This window comes from Lithobates pipiens, unplaced genomic scaffold (assembly GCF_037356315.1).
Source record: "Lithobates pipiens isolate NorthernLeopardFrog02 unplaced genomic scaffold, aLitPip1_a1.2 Scaffold_35, whole genome shotgun sequence".
Taxonomy (NCBI): domain Eukaryota; kingdom Metazoa; phylum Chordata; class Amphibia; order Anura; family Ranidae; genus Lithobates; species Lithobates pipiens.
This window is the reverse complement of record NW_027507811.1, coordinates 12,739,380-12,759,869: the sequence shown is the minus strand read 5'-3', so window position 1 is coordinate 12,759,869 and position 20,490 is coordinate 12,739,380. Positions and strand designations below refer to the sequence as shown.

The 20,490-nt window shown below is 43.3% G+C and overlaps 1 protein-coding gene and 1 pseudogene across 2 annotated transcripts; both read right to left on the bottom strand.

Annotated features, from left to right (window-relative positions):
- Positions 1–1,753: 1,753 nt before the first annotated feature.
- Positions 1,754–5,593, bottom strand: LOC143955602 (uncharacterized). The gene is made up of 2 exons (XM_077465686.1): positions 5,502–5,593; positions 1,754–4,648 (listed from the first exon to the last, which is right to left on the bottom strand). Exon 2 carries the CDS (start codon positions 4,433–4,435, stop codon positions 2,084–2,086), a length of 2,352 nt encoding a protein of 783 aa, XP_077321812.1. The 5' UTR covers positions 4,436–4,648; positions 5,502–5,593; the 3' UTR covers positions 1,754–2,083.
- A 7,973-nt stretch (positions 5,594–13,566) lies between these two features.
- On the bottom strand, positions 13,567–20,490 carry LOC143955234 (uncharacterized; annotated as a pseudogene). Its single transcript, XR_013269788.1, has 3 exons — positions 20,399–20,490; positions 16,851–19,029; positions 13,567–14,277 (listed from the first exon to the last, which is right to left on the bottom strand). The product of XR_013269788.1 is annotated as an uncharacterized LOC143955234 (transcript).

Sequence of the window (20,490 nt, the reverse complement as noted above, 5' to 3'; positions counted from 1 at the left end):
CTATGAGGAGCTACCACACTGCATGCTGAATTTTTATTTTATAGTTGCAATAAAAAAAAAAATTATTTGGAGATCCCACAAAGTGGTTGGGAGCCGGGAAATCTTGGATGGATCCATCTCTGGATGGATAGTTGGATAAATGGCTCTATATTTAGGATGCATCTGGTCTATAAACCAGAGGCTCTGGATGGACAGTTGGATAAATGGCTCTAGATTTGGGATGTATCCGGTCTATAAACCAGAGGCTCTGGATGGTCAGTTGGATAAATGGTTCTATATTTAGGATGTATCCGGTCTATAAACCAGAGGCTCTGGATGGTCAGTTGGATAAATGGTTCTATATTTAGGAGGTATCCGGTCTATAAACCAGAGGCTCTGGATGGACAGTTGGATAAATGGTTCTATATTTAGGAGGTATCCGGTCTATAAACCAGAGGCTCTGGATGGACAGTTGGATAAATGGTTCTATATTTAGGAGGTATCCGGTCTATAAACCAGAGGCTCTGGATGGTCAGTTGGATAAATGGTTCTATATTTAGGAGGTATCCGGTCTATAAACCAGAGGCTCTGGATGGTCAGTTGGATAAATGGTTCTATATTTAGGATGTATCCGGTCTATAAACCAGAGGCTCTGGATGGTCAGTTGGATAAATGGTTCTATATTTAGGATGTATCCGGTCTATAAACCAGAGGCTCTGGATGGTCAGTTGGATAAATGGTTCTATATTTAGGATGTATCCGGTCTATAAACCAGAGGCTCTGGATGGTCAGTTGGATAAATAGTTCTATATTTAGGATGTATCCGGTCTATAAACCAGAGGCTCTGGATGGACAGTTGGATAAATGGCTCTATATTTAGGATGTATCCGGTCTATAAACCAGAGGCTCTGGATGGACAGTTGGATAAATGGCTCTATATTTAGGATGTATCCGGTCTATAAACCAGAGGCTCTGGATGGTCAGTTGGATAAATGGTTCTATATTTAGGATGTATCCGGTCTATAAACCAGAGGCTCTGGATGGTCAGTTGGATAAATGGTTCTATATTTAGGATGTATCCGGTCTATAAACCAGAGGCTCTGGATGGACAGTTGGATAAATGGTTCTATATTTAGGATGTATCCGGTCTATAAACCAGAGGCTCTGGATGGTCAGTTGGATAAATGGCTCTATAAACATGGAGATCCTGCAAAGTGGTTGGGAGCCGGGAAATCTTGAAGGCACGAAGAACCTCCAAGAAGCAGGAGCAGCAGATGCTTAATAAGCTCCACCTATAAAGACAGCATAAGTTTTTTCCAGGATGTACTCGATTATGTGATCTGTAAAACATTTATCACAGTCTGAAAGTTACACAGTTATATAGCTGAGGTCGAATAAAGACACAAGTCCATCAAGTCCAACCCATGTGAGTTGCTCAGATTCTCTGATTTTGGAAAACAATGGAAAAACAAGGAGTGGGAATACCGTAACGTGGCGGCGGAACCCAAATCAGGCTCATCCCACCGTTTGGAGTCTCCAAGAAACAGAAGAAGCCAGCAGAAGACTCATCCTGATAAACTCCACCTACATATAAAACATGGACTTTTCCCAGGATGTACCCCGTTAAAAACACCTTCATTATCCTCCAGGCGTTCTATGAACTGAACATTTCCACCCGATAAAAGCCATCGTACATTTGACGAAACGCGCCAACAGGCGTCTTCTCTCCGATTAGACTTAAGTGATCTGTACAACATTTACCACAGTCTGAAAGTTGTTGGGATTCTCTGATTTTGTTTTATTTTAAAGCATGCAAAATGGAAAAAAACAAAACAAAACAAGAGTGGAAATGTCAAAAAGTGGTGGAGGAACCTTTAGGAGGCTCATCTCACCACTTGGAGTATCCAAGAAACAGAAGAAGCCTACAGAAGACTCAGGCTGATAAGCTTCACCTCTAAATGAAACATGACTTTTGCCAGGATTTCCCCCATTATATAATAATTTTTTATCCTCCAGGTGTTCTATGGACTGAACAGTTCCACCCGATAAAAGCCACCGTACATTTGACGAAACGCGTCAAGGGATTTCTTCTCTCTGATTAGACTTATGAGATCTGTACAACATTTATCACAGTCTGAAAGTTGTTTGGATGCTCTGAGCTGTGTCTTGTCATGTGCGCGAGAAGGGATTGCTTCACAGTGAAACATTTCCCGCACTCTGAGCATAAATAAGGACGCTCGCCCGAGTGAGTTTTCCGGTGAGTAGCAAGTTTTCCTTTCGTAGCGAAACATTTCCCGCACTCTGAACATGAATAAGGACGCTCGCCTGAGTGACTCTTCTGGTGTTTCGCAAGGTCTCCTCTCCGAGCGAAACATTTTCCGCACTCTAAACATAAAAAAGGACGCTCGCCCGAGTGAATTTTTTGGTGAGCAACAAGAGTTTCCTTTGCGGTGAAGCATTTCCCGCACTCTGAACATGAAAAGGGACGCTCGCCCGTATGAATTCTCTGGTGTCTGAAAAGGCCTCCTTTTCTGTTGAAACCTTTCCCGCAGTCTGAACAGGAATAAGGGCGCTCGCCTGAGTGGTTTCTCTGATGAGTAACAAGTTGTGGTTTATAATAGAAAGATTTCCCGCACTCTGAACATGAAAAAGGACGCTCGCCTGAGTGAGTTCTCTGGTGTATACAAAGAAGTTCTTTCCTGGAAAAACTTTTTCCACACTCCGAACATGAATAGGGACTCTCACCGGTGTGATTTCTTTCATGTCTACGAAGGTTTCCTTGATCAGAAAAACATTTTCCGCACTCGAAGCAGGAAAAGGGGCGCTCACCCGTATGAGTTCTCTGGTGTCTAACAAGGTATCCTTGGTCAGAAAAACATTTTCCGCATTCCAAACAGGAAAAGGGACGCTCGCCTGTATGAGTTCTCTGGTGGTTACGCAGGCATCCTTTACTGGAAAAACATTTCCCGCATTCTGTACATAAAAAGGGACGCACACCCGTATGAATTTTCAGATGTTTCTGAAGGCTTCCTTTTTCAGAAAAACGTTTTCCACACTCCGAACAGGAAAAGGGACGCTCACCCGTGTGAATTCTCTGGTGTACAACAAGGTTTTCTTTATTAGAAAAACTTTTTCCACACTCTGGACACGAAGGACGCTCAATCTTGTGAGATTTCTGGTGTTTAAGAAGTCCATTTTTCTTAGTGAATGTTTTCCCGCACACCAAACATGACAATGAGCTCCCTCCTGTGTGAGCTCCCTCGTGGTGTGAAGAGGGTTTCTGGGGATCGGATGGACCTGTTGATCTGTCAGCACTGTGAGAACTTAGATGGACATCTGAGATCATAGTATGGGATTTCTCAGAAGATTCCTCAGAATTACAAGGATCCATTGATCTAAGATGGACATCTGAAATCATAGTATGGGATTTATCAGAAGGTTCCTCGGAAATAGAAGGATCCATTGATCTTAGATGGACATCTGAAGTCATAGTATGGGATTTCTCAGAAGGTTCCTCGGAAATAGAAGGATCCATTGATCTTAGATGGACCTCTGAGGTCATAGTATGGGATAGATGGAGATCTGAGGTCATAGTATGGGATTTATCAGAAGGTTCCTTAGGATTAGAAGGACACATTGATCTTAGATGGTCATCTGGGGTCATAGTATGGGATTTATAAGAAGATTCTTCAGGATTTGAAGGATCCATTGATCTTAGATGGACACCTGAAATCATAGTATGGGATTTATCAGAAGATTCCTCGGAAATAGAAGGATCCATTGAACTTAGATGGACATCTGAAGTCATAGTATGGGTTTTATCAGAAGATTCCTCAGGATTAGAAGGACACATTGATCTTAGATGGTCATCTGAAGTCATAGTATGGGATTTATCAGAAGATTCCTCAGGATTAGAAGGATCTATTGAACTTAGATGGACATCTGAGGTCAAAATATGGGATTTATCAGAAGATTCCTCAGGATTTGAAGGACACATTGATCGTAGATGGACATCTGAAATCATAGTATGGGATTTATCAGAAGATTCCTCAGGATTAGAAGGATCCATTGATCTCAGATGGACATCTGAAGTCATAGTATGGGGTTTATCAGAAGATTCCTCAGGATTAGAAGGATCCATTGATCGTAGATGGTCATCTGAGGTCATAGTATGGGATTTATCAGAAGGTTCCTCAGGATTAGAAGGACACATTGACCTCAGATGGTCATCTGAGGTCAAAGTATGGGATTTATAAGAAGATTCTTCAGGATTAGAAGGATCCATTGAACTTAGATGGTCATCTGAGGTCAAAATATGGGATTTCTCAGAAGGTTCCTCAGGATTAGAAGGATCCATTGATCTTAGATGGACATCTGAGGTCAAAATATGGGATTTCTCAGAAGGTTCCTCAGGATTTGAAGGACACATTGATCGTAGATGGACATCTGAAGTCATAGTATGGGATTTATCAGAAGATTCCTCGGAATTAGAAAGATCCACTGATCTTAGATGGTCCTTGTATGAAATGTATCAGAGTCAGGATTAGACGGATGCATTCTTCTTGCCAACCAGTAAAATGTTCCTTTTGGAGAATATTATACAATGTCACTATCTTCTGCAGTACAGTCTGGAGATATAATAAGACTTCTCTCCGTGCATGTCCATCTGCTGAAAAACAATTTCAATATATGTTACGTTCCTTTTTATACACCTTGTAATCAGAAGTCACGTCTATCATTCAACACTTTCCCAGAGCTCTGCCATTGAATTGGGTACAATCATAACAGCAAACAACGACTATAAACCAGATCAGATGATGCACCCAACCCATACTAGGTGACACTAGATGTACATTGAGGACATTGTTATAATGAAGAATAGTGATGATGGACCTTCCTTCACCTCATTTCCTGAAAACACGACAACATACTGAAGAAAGAAAATATACAGTTCATATGATGTACACTATTAGAGGAAGAATCACCAAAGATATGCACATAATATTTAGCATGCTCCAGAAAACTGTCAATGGATGGTCAGAGACAGTGAACGTGCTCTAGGACAGTATATCTCAACTTTTTTTGCAGTTACAGCGCCCATTAAAATTCTGCACCCCATTCTAAAATGTAAAAAAACAAACAGTTTTACAAAATGCAGCAACATCCACACCCAACATTAGACGTGATTTATTCTTTCAAAGCACAGTTGGATAAATGGTTCTATATTTAGGATGTATCCGGTCTATAAACCAGAGGCTCTGGATGGACAGTTGGATAAATGGTTCTATATTTAGGATGTATCCGGTCTATAAACCAGAGGATCTGGGTGGACAGTTGGATAAATGGTTCTATATTTAGGATGTATCTGGACACATATTATAATATAACTCCAATATATAGGATGTGATATGTCTGTAGTAGTGGATGTTGGAGATAAAAGACATCACAGTGACTATGGAGGAAGAGGACGGACATGACAGGGGGGGGTTACTGGGTGTAAATATAAAATAAGATCTTAATACCTCCTCTGTGTAATCCGGCGATGTCTCCTCTCCACCTCGTTCGTCTCTCCCTCTCTCTCTCAGAACTTCCTCTTTACCTTTATATATCGTCTTGCCTTTGTCTTACATCACTTCCTCTTCCTACATTACATCACTTCCTATCTGTGTGTTCCATGTGCAGTAAGTGATATCGCCATCTTGTGGTGGTTTTGATAACTGCATCCTGCGTTATGTTTGAGTATTTTTCCCTCTGCCCTGTAGCTCATTCTTCGGTTATATTTCATACATTATGACACACGGACATTATACTTCACTTAAAACTTAATCAATAATAAAGCATTTCTATTTTACGTCCTCTGCTGGCCCCTGAAGTGTTTTTTTTCTGTAGAGCACTTTTTTCTCTTTTCCTACATACATTAAAATCTCTGTTTTTGGCTATAATATACCCCTTCAGTATAAAATGACGATACCCTGAATTATCAGTAGGCGATGTTATAAATGCCTTTGTGGGTCCATCAGTTTAGAGTTATCCAGAAATGACATATCTAAAATTATTCCTCTAATGCCGCGATCGGAAATTCCTCTACACGTGATCGGAGATTCTGCCAGCAAAAGACCGATGTGAGCTTTTGGTCGGAAAATGAGACCGTGTGTACTCTCCATCAGACTTTTGCTGGCCAAAATTCCCGCCAGCAAAAGATTGAGAGCAGGTTCTCTATTTTTCGGTCGGAAAAAGTTTTGATCGGAAATTCCAATCGTCTGTACCAATTCCGGCGCGCAAAATTCCTACGCATGCTCGGCAACAATTCGACGTATGCTCGGAAGCATTGAACTTAATTTTCTCGCCTCGTCGTAGTTTTTGTTGTAGGTCACCGCGTTCTTGATGGTTGAAAGTTCAGAGAACGTTTTGTGTGACTCGTGTGTATGCAAGCCAAGCTTGAGCGGAATTCCGTCGGAAAAACCATCCAAGATTTTTCCGCCGGAAAATCCGCTTGTGTGTACGGGGCATTACTGTGATGTCTGCAATGATACCCAATATGTGTAGTGCAGTTGTTGACTACATACACATGCGCTCTTGATGTTCATGTTTAACCACTTCAGCCCCGGAAGATTTGGCTTCTCGAAGACCAGGCCATTTTTTTGCGATTTGGAACTGCGTCGCTTTAACTGACAATTGCAGACTCCTGTGTAGACATGAGCGTTCCATCAGACCCCCGTGGAGACATCAGGAGTTTATCAGGCCCGTCGCTTTAACTGACAATTACGCAGTCGTGCCACGCTGTACCCAAACAAAATTGATGACCGCCAGCCACAAGCATCGACACCCCCACAATGCAGTGGGCGCGTGTGCGCCTGCTATCCCCCTTGAAGGAGCCGGTGTACAGCTACGACGGTTCGCAGGACTGTGCCAACCTGCCGCAGTATGATTGCAGCTGGTCGGCAAGTGGTTAATTATGTGGGTGGGGCTATGGAGGTGAACACATTTTTTCTTTTACTTTTTTTTTTTAACTTTATTGCTATCACATTATCTCTAATAAGGCTTCATGTGATAGCACTGGGCCTATGACAGGTTCTCTTTATGGAGACATCAGACTCCTATGCAGACAGCAGGGGTCCATCAGACTCCTGTGAAGACATCAGGGTTCCATTAGACTCCTATGGAGACATCAGGGGCCCATCAGTCTCCTGTGGAGACTTCAGGGGTCCATCAGATTACTGTGGAGACTTCAGGGGTCCATCAGATTACTGTGGACACTTCAGGGGTCCATCAGATTCCTGTGGAGACTTCAGGGGTCCATCAGATTCCTGTGGAGACTTCAGGGGTCCATCAGACTCCTGTGGAGACATGAGGGTTCCATCAAACCCCTGTGCAGACATCAAGGGTCCACCAGACTCCTGTGGAGACACCAGGGGCCCATCAGACTCATGTGGAGACATCAGAAGTTCATCAGATTCCTGTGGAGACATCAGGAGTCCATCAGACCCCCATGGAGACATCAGAGGTTCATCAGACACCTGTGGAGATATCAGGGTTAAATCAGATTTATTTATATAATATTCATTTAATTTAATATATATATATATTTTTTTTTTACTTTATTGCTCACGTGATCTCTAATAAGCCCCTATGTGATAGCACTGGGCAGGTGACAGGTTCTCTTTATGGAGACATAAGGGTTCCATTAGACTCCTATGGAGACATCAGGGCTCCATCAGACTCCTGTGGAGACATCAGGGGTCCAGCAGACTCCTGTGGAGACATCTGGGTTCCATCAGACTCCTATGGAGACATCAGGGGTCCAACAGACCCATGTGGAGACATCAGGAGTCCATCAGAACCCCATGGAGACATCAGAGGTCCATCAGACTGCTGTAGAGATGTCAGGGTTCAATCCAATTTTTTTTATTTAATATTCACTTAATTGAATATTTTTACTTTATTGCTGTCACATTATCTCTAATAAGCCCCCATGTGATAGCACTGGGCAGGGGACAGGTTCTCTTTATGGAGACATTGGGGTTCCATTAGACTCCTATGGAGACATCATGGATACATCAGACTCCTGTGGAGACATCAGGGTTCCATCAGACTCCTGTGGAGACATCAGGGTTCCATCAGACTCCTGTGGAGACATCAGGGTTCCATCAGACTCCTGTGCAGACATCAGGGTTCCATCAGACTCCTGTGCAGACATCAGGGTTCCATCAGACTCCTGTAGAGACATCAGGGTTCCATCAGACTCCTGTGCAGACATCAGGGGTCCATCAGACTCCTGTGAAGACATCAGGGTTCTATTAGACTCCTCTGGAGACATCGGGGACCCATCAGTCTCCTGTGGAGACTTCAGGGGTACATCAAACTCCTGTGGAGACATGAGGGTTCCATCAGACTCCTGTGCAGACATCAAGGGTCCACCAGACTCCTGTGGAGACATCTGGGTTCCATCAGACTCCTATGGAGACATCTGGGTTCTATCAGACTCCTGTGGAGACATCAGGAGTTCATAAGACTCCTATGGAAACATCATGGGTCCAATAGACTCCTGTGGAGATATCAGGGTTCATTCAGATTTTTAAATTGAATATTCAGTTAATATTTTTTTTTTACTTTATTGCTATCACATTATCTCTAATAAGCTCCCATGTGATAGCACTGGGCAGGTGACAGGTTCTCTTTAGGGAGACATCAGGGTTCCATTAGACCCCTATGGAGACATCATGGATCCATCAGACGCCTGTGGAGACATCAGGGTTCCATCAGACTCCTGTGCAGACATCAGGGTTCCATCAGACTCTTGTGCAGACATCAGGGGTCCATCAGACTCCTGTGAAGACATCAGGGTTCTATTAGACTCCTATGGAGACATCGGGGACCCATCAGTCTCCTGTGGAGACTTCAGGGGTCCATAAGACTCCTGTGGAGACTTCAGGAGTCCATCAGACTCCTGTGGAGACATGAGGGTTCCATCAGACTCCCGTGCAGACATCAAGGGTCCACCAGACTCCTGTGGAGACACCAAGGGTCCATCAGACTCCTGTGGAGACATCTGGGTGCCATCAGACTCCTATGGAGACATCAGGGGTCTAACAGACACTTGTGGAGACATCAGGGTTCTATCAGACTCCTGTGGAGACATCAGGAGTTCATCAGACTCCTATGGAAACATCAGGGGTCCAACAGACTCCTGTGGATATATCAGGGTTCATTCAGATTTTTTAATTTAATATTCATTTAATTTAATATATATTTTTTTACTTTATTGCTATCACATTATCTCTAATAAGCTCCCATGTGATAGCACTGAGCAGGTGACAGGTTCTCTTTAGGGAGACATCAGGGTTCCATTAGACCCCTATGGAGACATCATGGATCCATCAGACGCCTGTGCAGACATCAGGGTTCCATCAGACGCTTGTGCAGACATCAGGGGTCCATCAGACTCCTGTGAAGACATCAGGGTTCTATTAGACTCCTATGGAGACATCGGGGACCCATCAGTCTCCTGTGGAGACTTCAGGGGTCCATCAGACTCCTGTGCAGACATCAGGGTTCCATCAGACTCCTGTGCAGACATCAAGGGTCCACAAGACTCCTGTGGAGACACCAGGGGTCCATCAGACTCCTGTGGAGACATCTGGGTTCCATCAGACTCCTATGGAGACATCAGGGGTCTAACAGACCCCTGTGGAGACATCAGGGTTCTATCAGACTCCTGTGGAGACATCAGGAGTTCATCAGACTCCTGTGAAGATATCAGGGGTCCATCAGACTCCTCTGGAGACATCAGGAGTCCAGCAGACTCCTGTGTAGACATGAGGGTTCCATCAGACTCCTGTGCAGACATCAGGGGTCCATCAGGCCCCCGTGGAGACATCAGGAGTTTATCAGACCCCGTGGAGACATCAGAGGTCCATCAGACAACCGTGGAGACATCAGAGGTCCATCAGACTTCCGTGGAGACAGCAGGAGTTTATCAGAACTCCGTGGAGACATCAGAGGTCCATCAGACCGCTGTGGAGACATGAGGGTTCCATCAGACCCCTGAGCAGACATCAGAGGTCCATCAGACCCTTGTGGAGACATCAGGGTGCCATCAGACTTTTTTTATTTAATATTCATTTAATTCAATATTTATTTAATATTTAGTTTTTCTTTATTGCTATCACATTGTCTCTAATAAGCCCCCATGTGATAGCACTGGGCAGGTGACAGGTTCTCTTTATGGAGACATCAGGGTTACATTAGAATCCTGTTGTCTTCCCTGCCTTTGGTCCCAGCCAACCCAACCCAAGAATGTGCTCATTTACCTGTGCCTCTGGCTTTCGAGCCAGGATTATGACTGCTCTGATTTGGAAGTTCACACTTCTGCGGAGGACATCGGCAGATGGTTGCTCAATGATCTCCCCCCTCTCGCTCGCCTTCTTAAAGTTGGCTGTTGTGGTCCAACAAGCACAATGCTCCCCCGCTCTAGGTCAGACCACCTACCGGCCAGCCCCAAATCCATGCAATAGGGGGCTGGTCCGGCCGCACACTGATGCACAGAAACTCAACAAAAACTTTATTGAAGACATCATAAAATGACCACATCGCAGCAACTCAGGGATCTGCGTCCAAGCCAGTGCCCCTACAAGATACCCTTTTCTGGCACTGAGCTTTTGGGACTGCAGGTTTTTGTTGAAGTTCTGGGACAGTCCTGCTGAATTCGGGACAGTTGGGAGGTATGACATCACCACCTTGTGATATAGAGTATAATGGTAGATAGAATATTGCCCCAAAATGGAACCAGTGTGTGGTCAGCACCCATGCTTCCAAGTGGATTCTTCGGGAAGGTTGATATTCATTGATCGCGACCTCGAGGGGTCCAATTCTTCTATTAGGTTACATCGATGATTACACACAAAGATCATACCTCGCTTTAACAATTCAAAAATAAGCAAAGAAACGAAAATCCGATAGACTTTTAATGTTTATAAAAATGTGAAACTGACGAATGAAAAAAGAACTGAACATTGAAACAGAACATATGAGGCAGAATTCACAAAGCTTCAACACACGTGGAAGAGTCGGGATTTTTGCCATGTGACTGTACTCATTTCATTGGACGGTTTATGGATATTTTTTTTTTTAATTATTACTAAAGTAACAATTAAACACCTGGAAAAGTATGCACACTGCTGATAGAGAAGAGCGCCTACTGGGCATGCGCAGTAATCCGCCACCATCGTCCTTTCTTTGTAGTCCTCTACATTTTCCGCCGTCATTGTGATGGAAAAAAATAAAGACACGCACGTCCGTACATTTTGTTCAGATCTTTCTTATTGAACTTTGCAGGTGAATTTTCTACTTATAGGATGTCAAATACAGGTAACTCCACCCACTGACAGCGTTCGTACACGTAGAGGAGGATTTCGGAGATGTAATATGGATGTGAGGCTGGAACTACGGGGAGGGGGGAACGTGAGCTCCATTGTCCTTCCTGTAGTTCTCTTTAACCACTTGCCTACTGGACACTCCCACCCCCTTTTTGCCCAGGCCAATGTTTGGCTTTCATTGCTGTCGCACTTTGAAATGCAATTGCGCAGTCGTGCAACGCTGTATCTATATGACATTTTTTCACACAATAGAGCTTTCTTTTGGCGGTATTTAATCACCACCGGGGTTATTTTATTTTACCAAAAATGTGAAAAATAAAACGTTTTTTTTTTTAGTCTCTGTTACAAAATTTTGCAAATTGGTCATTTTTGTCCTTCACTGATGTGCAGTTGATGAGGCGGCACTGATGGACAATAACAGGCAGCACCGATGAGGCGGCACCGATGGGCAATAACAGACAGCTCCGATGAGGCGGCACTGATGGGCAATAACAGGCAGCACCGATGAAGTGGCACTGATGGGCAATAACAAGCAGCACAGATGAGGCGGCACTGATGGGCAATAATAGGCAGCACCGATGAGGCGGCACTGATGGGCAAAAGTAGGCAGCACCGATGAGGCGGCACTGATGGGCAATAATAGGCAGCACCGATGAGGTTGAACTGTGGGCAATAACAGGTAGCACCGATGAGGCGGCACTGATGGGCAATAATAGGCAGCAACGATGAGGCGGCACTGATGGGCAATAATAGGCAGCACCCATGAGGTGGCACTGATGGACAATAATAGGCAGCACCGATGAGGCAGCACTGATGGACAATAATAGGCAGCACTGATGAGGTTGCACTGATGGACAATAATAGGCAGCACCGATGAGGCGGCACTGATGGACAATAACAGGCAGCACCGATGAGGTGGCACTGATGGGCAATAACAGGCAGCACCGATGAGGTGGCACTGATGGACAATAATAAGCAGCAGTGATGATGCGGCACTGATGGGCAATAATAGGCGGCACTGATGGGCAATAATAGGCAGCACCTATGAGGCGGCACTGATGGGCAATAAACAGGCAGCACCGATGAGGCGGCACTGATGGGCAATAAACAGGCAGCACCAATGAGGCGGCACTGATGGACAATAACAGGCAGCACCGATGAGGTGGCACTGATGGACAATAATAGGCAGCACCGATGAGGCGGCACTGATGGGCAATAATAGGCAGCACCGATGAGGCGGCACTGATGGGCAATAATAGGCAGCACCGATGAGGCGGCACTGAGGCAGCAACACTGATGGTCACTAATAAGGCAGCACTGACGGAACTGGACAAAAGTGAAGAGAAGGGAAACCAAACTGATAAGAGGCATGGAGGAGCTCAGCTATGAGGAAAGATTAGAGGGACTGAATGTATTCCCCCTTTTCAAGTGGAGAGTAAAGGGGGGATATGATCTCCATGTACACATACATAAGGGGTCCACATAGTGAACTTGGTGTTGAGTTCTTCACTTTACGGTCATCACAGAGGACAAGGGGGCACTCTTTACGTCTGGAGGAAAAGAGATTTCATCTCCAAATACGGAAAGGTTTCTTCACAGTAAGAGCTGTGAAAATGTGGAATAGACTCCCTGCAGATCTGGATCTGCCCAGCTCAGTAGATTGCTGTAAGAAGGGCCTGGATTCTTTCCTAAGTGTACAGAATATAATTGAGTACTGACATTTATAGGTAAAGTTGATCCGGGGAAAATCTGATTGCCTCTCGGGGGATCAGGAAGGAATTTTTTCCCACGCTGTAGCGAATTGGATCATGGCTCTGCTGGGGTTTTTCGCCTTCCTCTGGATCAACTGTAGTATAGGATTGTGTATACGGGATTGCATATATTTTTTTTCTTGGTTGAACTAGATGGACTTGTTTTTTTTCAACCTGACTAACTATATAACTGATGGGCACTGATGAGGCAGCACTGATGGGTACTGATAAGATAGTACTGATGGGCACTAATAGGCAGCACTGATAAGCTGCACTGATGAGGCGGCACTAATAGGCAGCACTGATAGGCTGCACTGACGAGGCAGCACTGCGGGGCACTAATAGGCAGCACTGATGAGGTGGCACTGATGGGTTACTGATGAAGCTGCACTGATAGGTGGCACCGATGGGCACTGTTGAGGCCCTATACATACATTTGACGAAACGCGTCAGAGGTCTCTTCTCTCCGATTAGACTTATGTGATCTGTACAACATCTATCACAGTCTGAAAGTTGTTCGGATGCTCTGAGCTGTGTCTTGTCATGTGTGCAAGAAGGGAGGGTTTAGCAGTGAAACATTTCCCGCACTCCGTACATAAATAGGGACGCTCACCTGAGTGACTTTTCTGGTGTCTAACAAGGTGTCCTTTTACGGTGAAACATTTCCTGCACGTTGAACATGATTAAGGACACGCCCCTGAGTGAATTCTCTGGTGTTGATCAAGGCCTTCTTTGGCGGCGAAAAATTTCCCGCACTCTGAGCATGCATAAGGGCTCTCTCCTGAGTAAATTCTCTGGTGTTTAACAAGGGTTACCTTGGCAGTGAAACATTTCCCGCACTCTGAACATGAATAAGGACGTTCGCCTGAGTGAATTCCCTGGTGTACAAGAAGGGGTTCTTTACTGAAAAAAACTTTTTCCACACTCCGAACATGAATAGGGACGCTCACCAGTGTGTTTTCTTTCGCGCTTACGAAGGTTTCCTTGGTCTGAAAAACATCTCTGGTGTGCAGTAAGTTTTTGTTTCTGAAGAAAACATTTTCCACACTCTGAACATGAATGGGGACGTTCACCGGTGTGAATTCTTTGGTGTTTCCAAAGGCTGCCTTTTTCAGAAAACATTTTCCGCACTCTGAACAGCAAAAGGGACCCTCACCAGTGTGAATCCTCTGGTGTACAATGACTTATAATAATTTTCAGAATAACATTTCCCGCACTCGGAACATGAATAAGAACGCTTAATCTTGTGAGATTTCTGGTGTTTTTTTCTTAGCGAATGTTTTCCCGCACACCAAACATGACAATGGGCTCCCTCCTGTGTGAGCTCCCTTGTGGCTTGGGGAGGATTTCTGGGGATTGGATGGATCTGTTAGCATTGTAAGAACTTAGATGGACATCTGAAGTCATAGTATGGGATTTAGCAGAAGGTTCCTCAGGATTAGAAGGATCCATTGCCCCCCTCCTTTCACGTCCAAGTGTGAAAGGAGGGGGGGCAGTGTGATAAGAGGAGGGGGGCCGTGTGACAAGAGGGGGTAGTATGACAAAGTGGGCAATATGACAGGAGGGCAGCTGTGTGATAAAGAGGAAGGCAAGTATGACGGGGGCAGTGTGAAAGGGTGGCAGTATGACAAGAGAAGGGTACCTGAGAAGTGTGACAGGAGGGGGCAGTGTGACAGTGTGAAAGGAGGGGGGGCAATGTGACAAGAGGGGGACAGTGTGACAGCAGGAGGGGGAAGTATAATGTGGGAGATTAGAGGGGGGGAAGTGTAGGAGTATGACAGGGGAGAGGGTAGTGTGACAAGGGCAGTATGACAGGAGGAGAAGTGTAACTGGCAAGTGTGAAAGTAGGGGGGCAATGTGACAAGAGGTGGCAGTATGACAAAGGGGACAAAATGACAGGAGGGGAGCTGTGTGATAGAACACATTGGGGTCCATAAGACTTCTATGGAGGCATTAGGACTCCTATGGAGACATTAGGGGTCCATGTAGTGAGGACAGTATGTACTGGGGGCATAATGTACTGGGGGCGGAATGTGGTGGAGGCGGAATGTGGTGGGGGCGGAATGTGCTGGGGGAAGAATGGAAAAAAAATAAAATAAACTGAATATTGAAATAGAACATATGAGGCCTAATTCACAAAGCTTTAGTACAAGTAGAAAGGTCGGGATTTACCCATGCAACTTTGTTGAAATATGGGGACAGTCCCGTGGAATTCGGGACGGTTGGGAGGTAGAACATCACCACCTTGTTATATATAAATAAATGATTGTTTCATCATTTTACAAGCTTCTTAGAAGTCCATTCTTCTCATATGTTACATCCATGATTAAACACACAGATCCAGACAATAAAAAAATATAACAAAATAACAAAAATTTGATAGAGTTTTTTATATTTATGAAAGTGAAACTAAAGAATGAAAAAAATAAAATAAACTGAATATTGAAATAGAACATATGAGGTCTAATTCACAAAGCTTTAGTACAAGTCAAAGGGTCGGGATTTACCCATGCAACTTTGTTGAAATATGGGGACAGTCCCGTGGAATTCGGGACGGTTGGGAGGTAGAACATCACCACCTTGCGATATATATATAAATGATTGTTTCATTACGAGCTTCTTAGAAGTCCATTCTTCTCATATGTTACATCCATGATTAAACACACAGATCCAGACAATAAAAAAATATAACAAAATAACAACAATTTGATAGAGTTTTTTATATTTATGAAAGTGAAACTAAAGAATGAAAAAAATAAAATAAACTGAATATTGAAATAGAACATATGAGGTCTAATTCACAAAGCTTTAGTACAAGTCAAAGGGTTGGGATTTACCCATGCAACTTTGTTGAAATATGGGGACAGTCCCGTGGAATTCGGGACGGTTGGGAGGTAGAACATCACCACCTTGTGATATATAAATAAATGATTGTTTCATCATTTTACAAGCTTCTTAGTGGTCCAGACTCCATTCAAAGCTTTCATATAAGTAGAAGGGTCGGGATTTTAGCCATGCGACTGTACTCATTTCATTGGATTGTTTATAAAGTAAAAAAAAAAAATATATATCTATAAAGTAACAATTAATCACCTGAGAAGCACAATCACTACTGATACAGAAGAGCGCCTACCGGGCATGCTCAGTAATCTGCCACCATCTTTCTTCCTCTACATTTACCGCCGTCGTTGCGATGAAAAAATCAAGTCCCACACACGTCTGTACGTTTTTTGTTCAGATCTTTCATATTGAACTTTGCAAGCTCATTTTCAGCATATAGAATGTTAAATACAGGTAACTCCGCCCACTTAGAGCGTTCGTACATGTAGAGGATTATTTTTGGAGATGTAATATGGATGTGAGGCTGGAATTTCCTGTGTTTCTCTTTTATTAGATTTATAAGACTGATATTTTCTTTATTATACAAGGGACTCATTTCTTCATTACAGATTATGTCGCAGTTATAGGAGGCTAATCCCACCCGCAGTCTCCGAGAAACAGAAGAAGCCTAATAATCTCCGCCTATAAATGAAACATGACTTTTGCCAGAATGTCCCCCATTATATAATCACTTTTTCTCCTTCAGGTGTTCTTTGGACTGAACAGTTCCACCTGATAAATTCCAATGTACATTTGACGAAACGCGTCAGCAGGAGTATTCTCTCTTCGTTTAGACTTATGTGATCTGTACAACATCTACCACAGTCTGAAAGTTGTTCGGATTCTCTGAGCTGTGCCTTGTCATGTGTGCAAGAAGGGAGTGTCTCTGAGCGTAACATTTCCCACACTCCATACATAAATAAGGACGCTCGCCTGAGTGAGTTCTCTGGTGAGCAACAAGGTTTCCTTTTACTGTGAAACATTTCCTGCAGGCTGAACAAGAATAAGGACGCTCACCCGTATGAACTCTCTGGTGTTTAACAAGGTCTCCTTTTATGGCGAAACATTTCCCGCACTCTGAACATGAATAAGGACGCACACCTGAGTGAATTCTCTGGTGTTTGACAAGGGTTTCCCTGGCAGTGAAACATTTCCAGCACTCTGAACATGAATAAGGACGTTCGCCTGAGTGAATTCTCTGGTGTACAAGAAGGGGTTCTTTATGGTTAAAACTTTTTCCACACTCCGAGCATGAATAGGGAAACTCACCAGTGTGTTTTCTTTCGTGTTTACGAAGGTTTCCTTGTTCAGAAAAACATTTTCCGCACACTGAACATGAAAAGGGACGTTCACCTGTATGAATTCTCTGGTGTTTATGAAGGTTTCCTTGGTCAGAAAAACGTTTTCCGCACTCTGAACAGCAAAAGGGACACTCACCAGTGTGAGTTCTCTGGTGTGCAAGAAGTTTTTGTTTCTTAGGAAAACGTTTTCCACACTCTGAACAGGAATGGGGACGTTCACCGGTGTGAATTCTTTGGTGTTTCCGAAGGCTGCCTTTTTCAGAAAAACATTTTCCGCACTCTGAACAGCAAAAGGGACGCTCACCAGTGTGAATCCTCTGGTGTACAACAAGGCTTCCTTTCCTAGAATAACATTTCCCGCACTCGGAACATGAATAAGAATGCTTAATCTTGTGAGATTTCTGGTGTTTAAGAAGCACTTTTTTCTTAGCAAATGTTTTCCCGCACACCAAACATGACAATGAGCTCCCTCTTGTGTGAGCTCCCTCGTGGCTTGAAGAGGATTTCTGGGGACTGGATGGATCTGTGGATCTGTTAGCATTGTAAGAACTTAGATGGTTATCTGAAGTCATAGTATGGGATTTATCAGAAGGTTCTTCAGGATTAGAAGGATCCATTGATCTTAGATGGACATCTGAAGTCATAGTATGGGATTTATCAGAAGATTCCTCAGGATTAGAAGAATCCATTGATCCTAGATGGACATCTGAAGTTATAGCATGGGATTTATGAGAAGGTTCCTCAGGATTAGAGGGATCCATTGATCTTAGATGGACATCTGAAGTCATTGTATGGGATTTATGAGAAGGTTCCTCAGGATTAGAGGGATCCGTTGATCTTAGATGGACATATGAAGTCATAGTATGGGATTTATGAGAAGGTTCCTCAGGATTAGAAGGATCCATTGATCTTAGATGATCATCTGAAGTCATAGTATGGGATTTATCAGAAGATTCCTCAGGATTAGAAGGATCCATTGATCTTAGATGGACATCTGAAGTCATAGTATGGGATTTATCAGAAGGTTCCTCAGGATTAGAAGGATCTATTGATCCTAGATGGACATCTGAAGTCATAGCATGGGATTTATGGGAAGGTTCCTCAGAATTAGAAGAATCTATTGATCCTAGATGGACATCTGAAGTCATAGTATGGGATTTATGAGAAGGTTCCTCAGAATTAGAAGAATCTATTGATTCGAGATGGACATCTGAAGTCATAGTATGGGATTTATGAGAAGGTTCCTCAGAATTAGAAGGATCTATTGATCCTAGATGGACATCTGAAGTCATAGTATGGAAAATATGAGAAGGTTCCTCAGGATTAGAAGGATCCATTGATCCTAGATGGACATCTGAAGTCATAGTATGGGATTTATGAGAAGGTTCCTCAGAATTAGAAGGATCCATTGATCCTAGATGGACATCTGAAGTCATAGTATGGGATTTATGAGAAGGTTCCTCAGGTTTAGGAGGATCCATTGATCTTAGATGATCATCTGAAGTCATAGTATGGAATTTATTAGATTCCTCAGGATTAGAAGGATCCATTGATCTTAGATTATAATCTGAAGTCATAGTATGGGATTTATCAGGAGAATCCTCGGGATTAGAAGATCTATTGATGTTGCCAACCAGTAGAATGTTACTTTTAGAGAACGTTGTGCAATATCTTCCGCAGTACAGCCTAGACATATAATAAGACGTCTCGCCAATGTATTTAAAATCTAAAAATACAGTCCATCTGCAAAAAAAAAATATATATATGTTACGTTATTGATTTTATACGCCATGTATTCAGCAGTCATGTCTATCATTCAATACTCTCCCAGAGCTCTGCCATTAAATTGGGGACAATCATAACAGCAAACAACGACTATAAACCAGATCAGATGATACACCTAAGCCATTCTAGGTGACAGTGGATGTGCATTGAGGACATTGTTATAATGAAGAATAGCGATGGACTTTCCTTCACCTTTTTTCGTGATACATGACAACTTACTAAAGAACGAGGATATACAGCTCATGTGATGTACAGCATTGGGGGAAGGGGGGAGTCTCGAATTTGACTTCTGACATCACCAAAGAGCCGCACAGAATATTTCGTGTATAACGTGTTCCATAAAACGGTCAGCGGACGCACTACGATGGATGGTCTAAATCAGTGAACATGCTCTAGGACAGCATCTCTCAACCTTTTCTGCAATCATAACGTCCTTTACAATTCTGCACAATTTCGAAGCATCCCATTCTAAAAAATAAAACTAACAGTTTTACAAAACGCAGAAATGTCCGCACACGTAGGACACCAAACATTAGACGTGATTTATTCTTTCAAAGCACAGTTGGATAAATGGCTCTATATTTAGGATGTATCCGGTCTATAAAACAGAGGCTCTGGATGGACAGTTGGATAAATGGCTCTATATTTAGGATGTATCCGGTCTATAAACCAGAGGCTCTGGATGGACAGTTGGATAAATGGTTCTATATTTAGGATGTATCTTGCCTATAAACCAGAGGCTCTGGATGGACAGTTGGATAAATGGTTCTATATTTAGGATGTATCCGGTCTATAAACCAGAGGCTCTGGATGGACAGTTGGATAAATGGTCCTATATTTAGGATGTGTCTGGTCTATAAACCAGAGGCTCTGGATGGACAGTTGGATAAATGGTTCTATATTTAGGATGTATCTGGTCTATAAACCAGAGGCTCTGGATGGACAGTTGGATAAATGGCTCTATATTTAGGATGTATCCGGTCTATAAACCAGAGGCTCTGGATGGACAGTTGGATAAATGGTTCTATATTTAGGATGTATCCGGTCTATAAACCAGAGGCTCTGGATGGACAGTTGGATAAATGGTTCTATATTTAGGATGTGTCTGGTCTATAAACCAGAGGCTCTGGATGGACAGTTGGATAAATGGTTCTATATTTAGGGTGTATCTGGACACATAATATAATATAACTCCAATATACAGGATGTGATATGTCTGTAATAGTGAATGTTGGAGATAAAAGAGGTCACTGTGACTATGGAGGAAGAGGACGGACATGACGGGGGGGGTTACTGGGTATATATATATAAAATAAGATCTTATTACCTCCTCTGTGTAATCCGGTGATGTCTCCTCTCCACCTCGTTCTTCTCTTTCCTGAAACTTTCTTTACCTGATAAAATGCTGTCTTTGATCAT

Excerpts from the sequence above, each read along its gene's own strand:
- LOC143955602 (XM_077465686.1), bottom strand. The coding sequence starts at position 4,435 with ATGACTTCAGATGTCCATCTACGATCAATGTGTCCTTCAAATCCTGAG.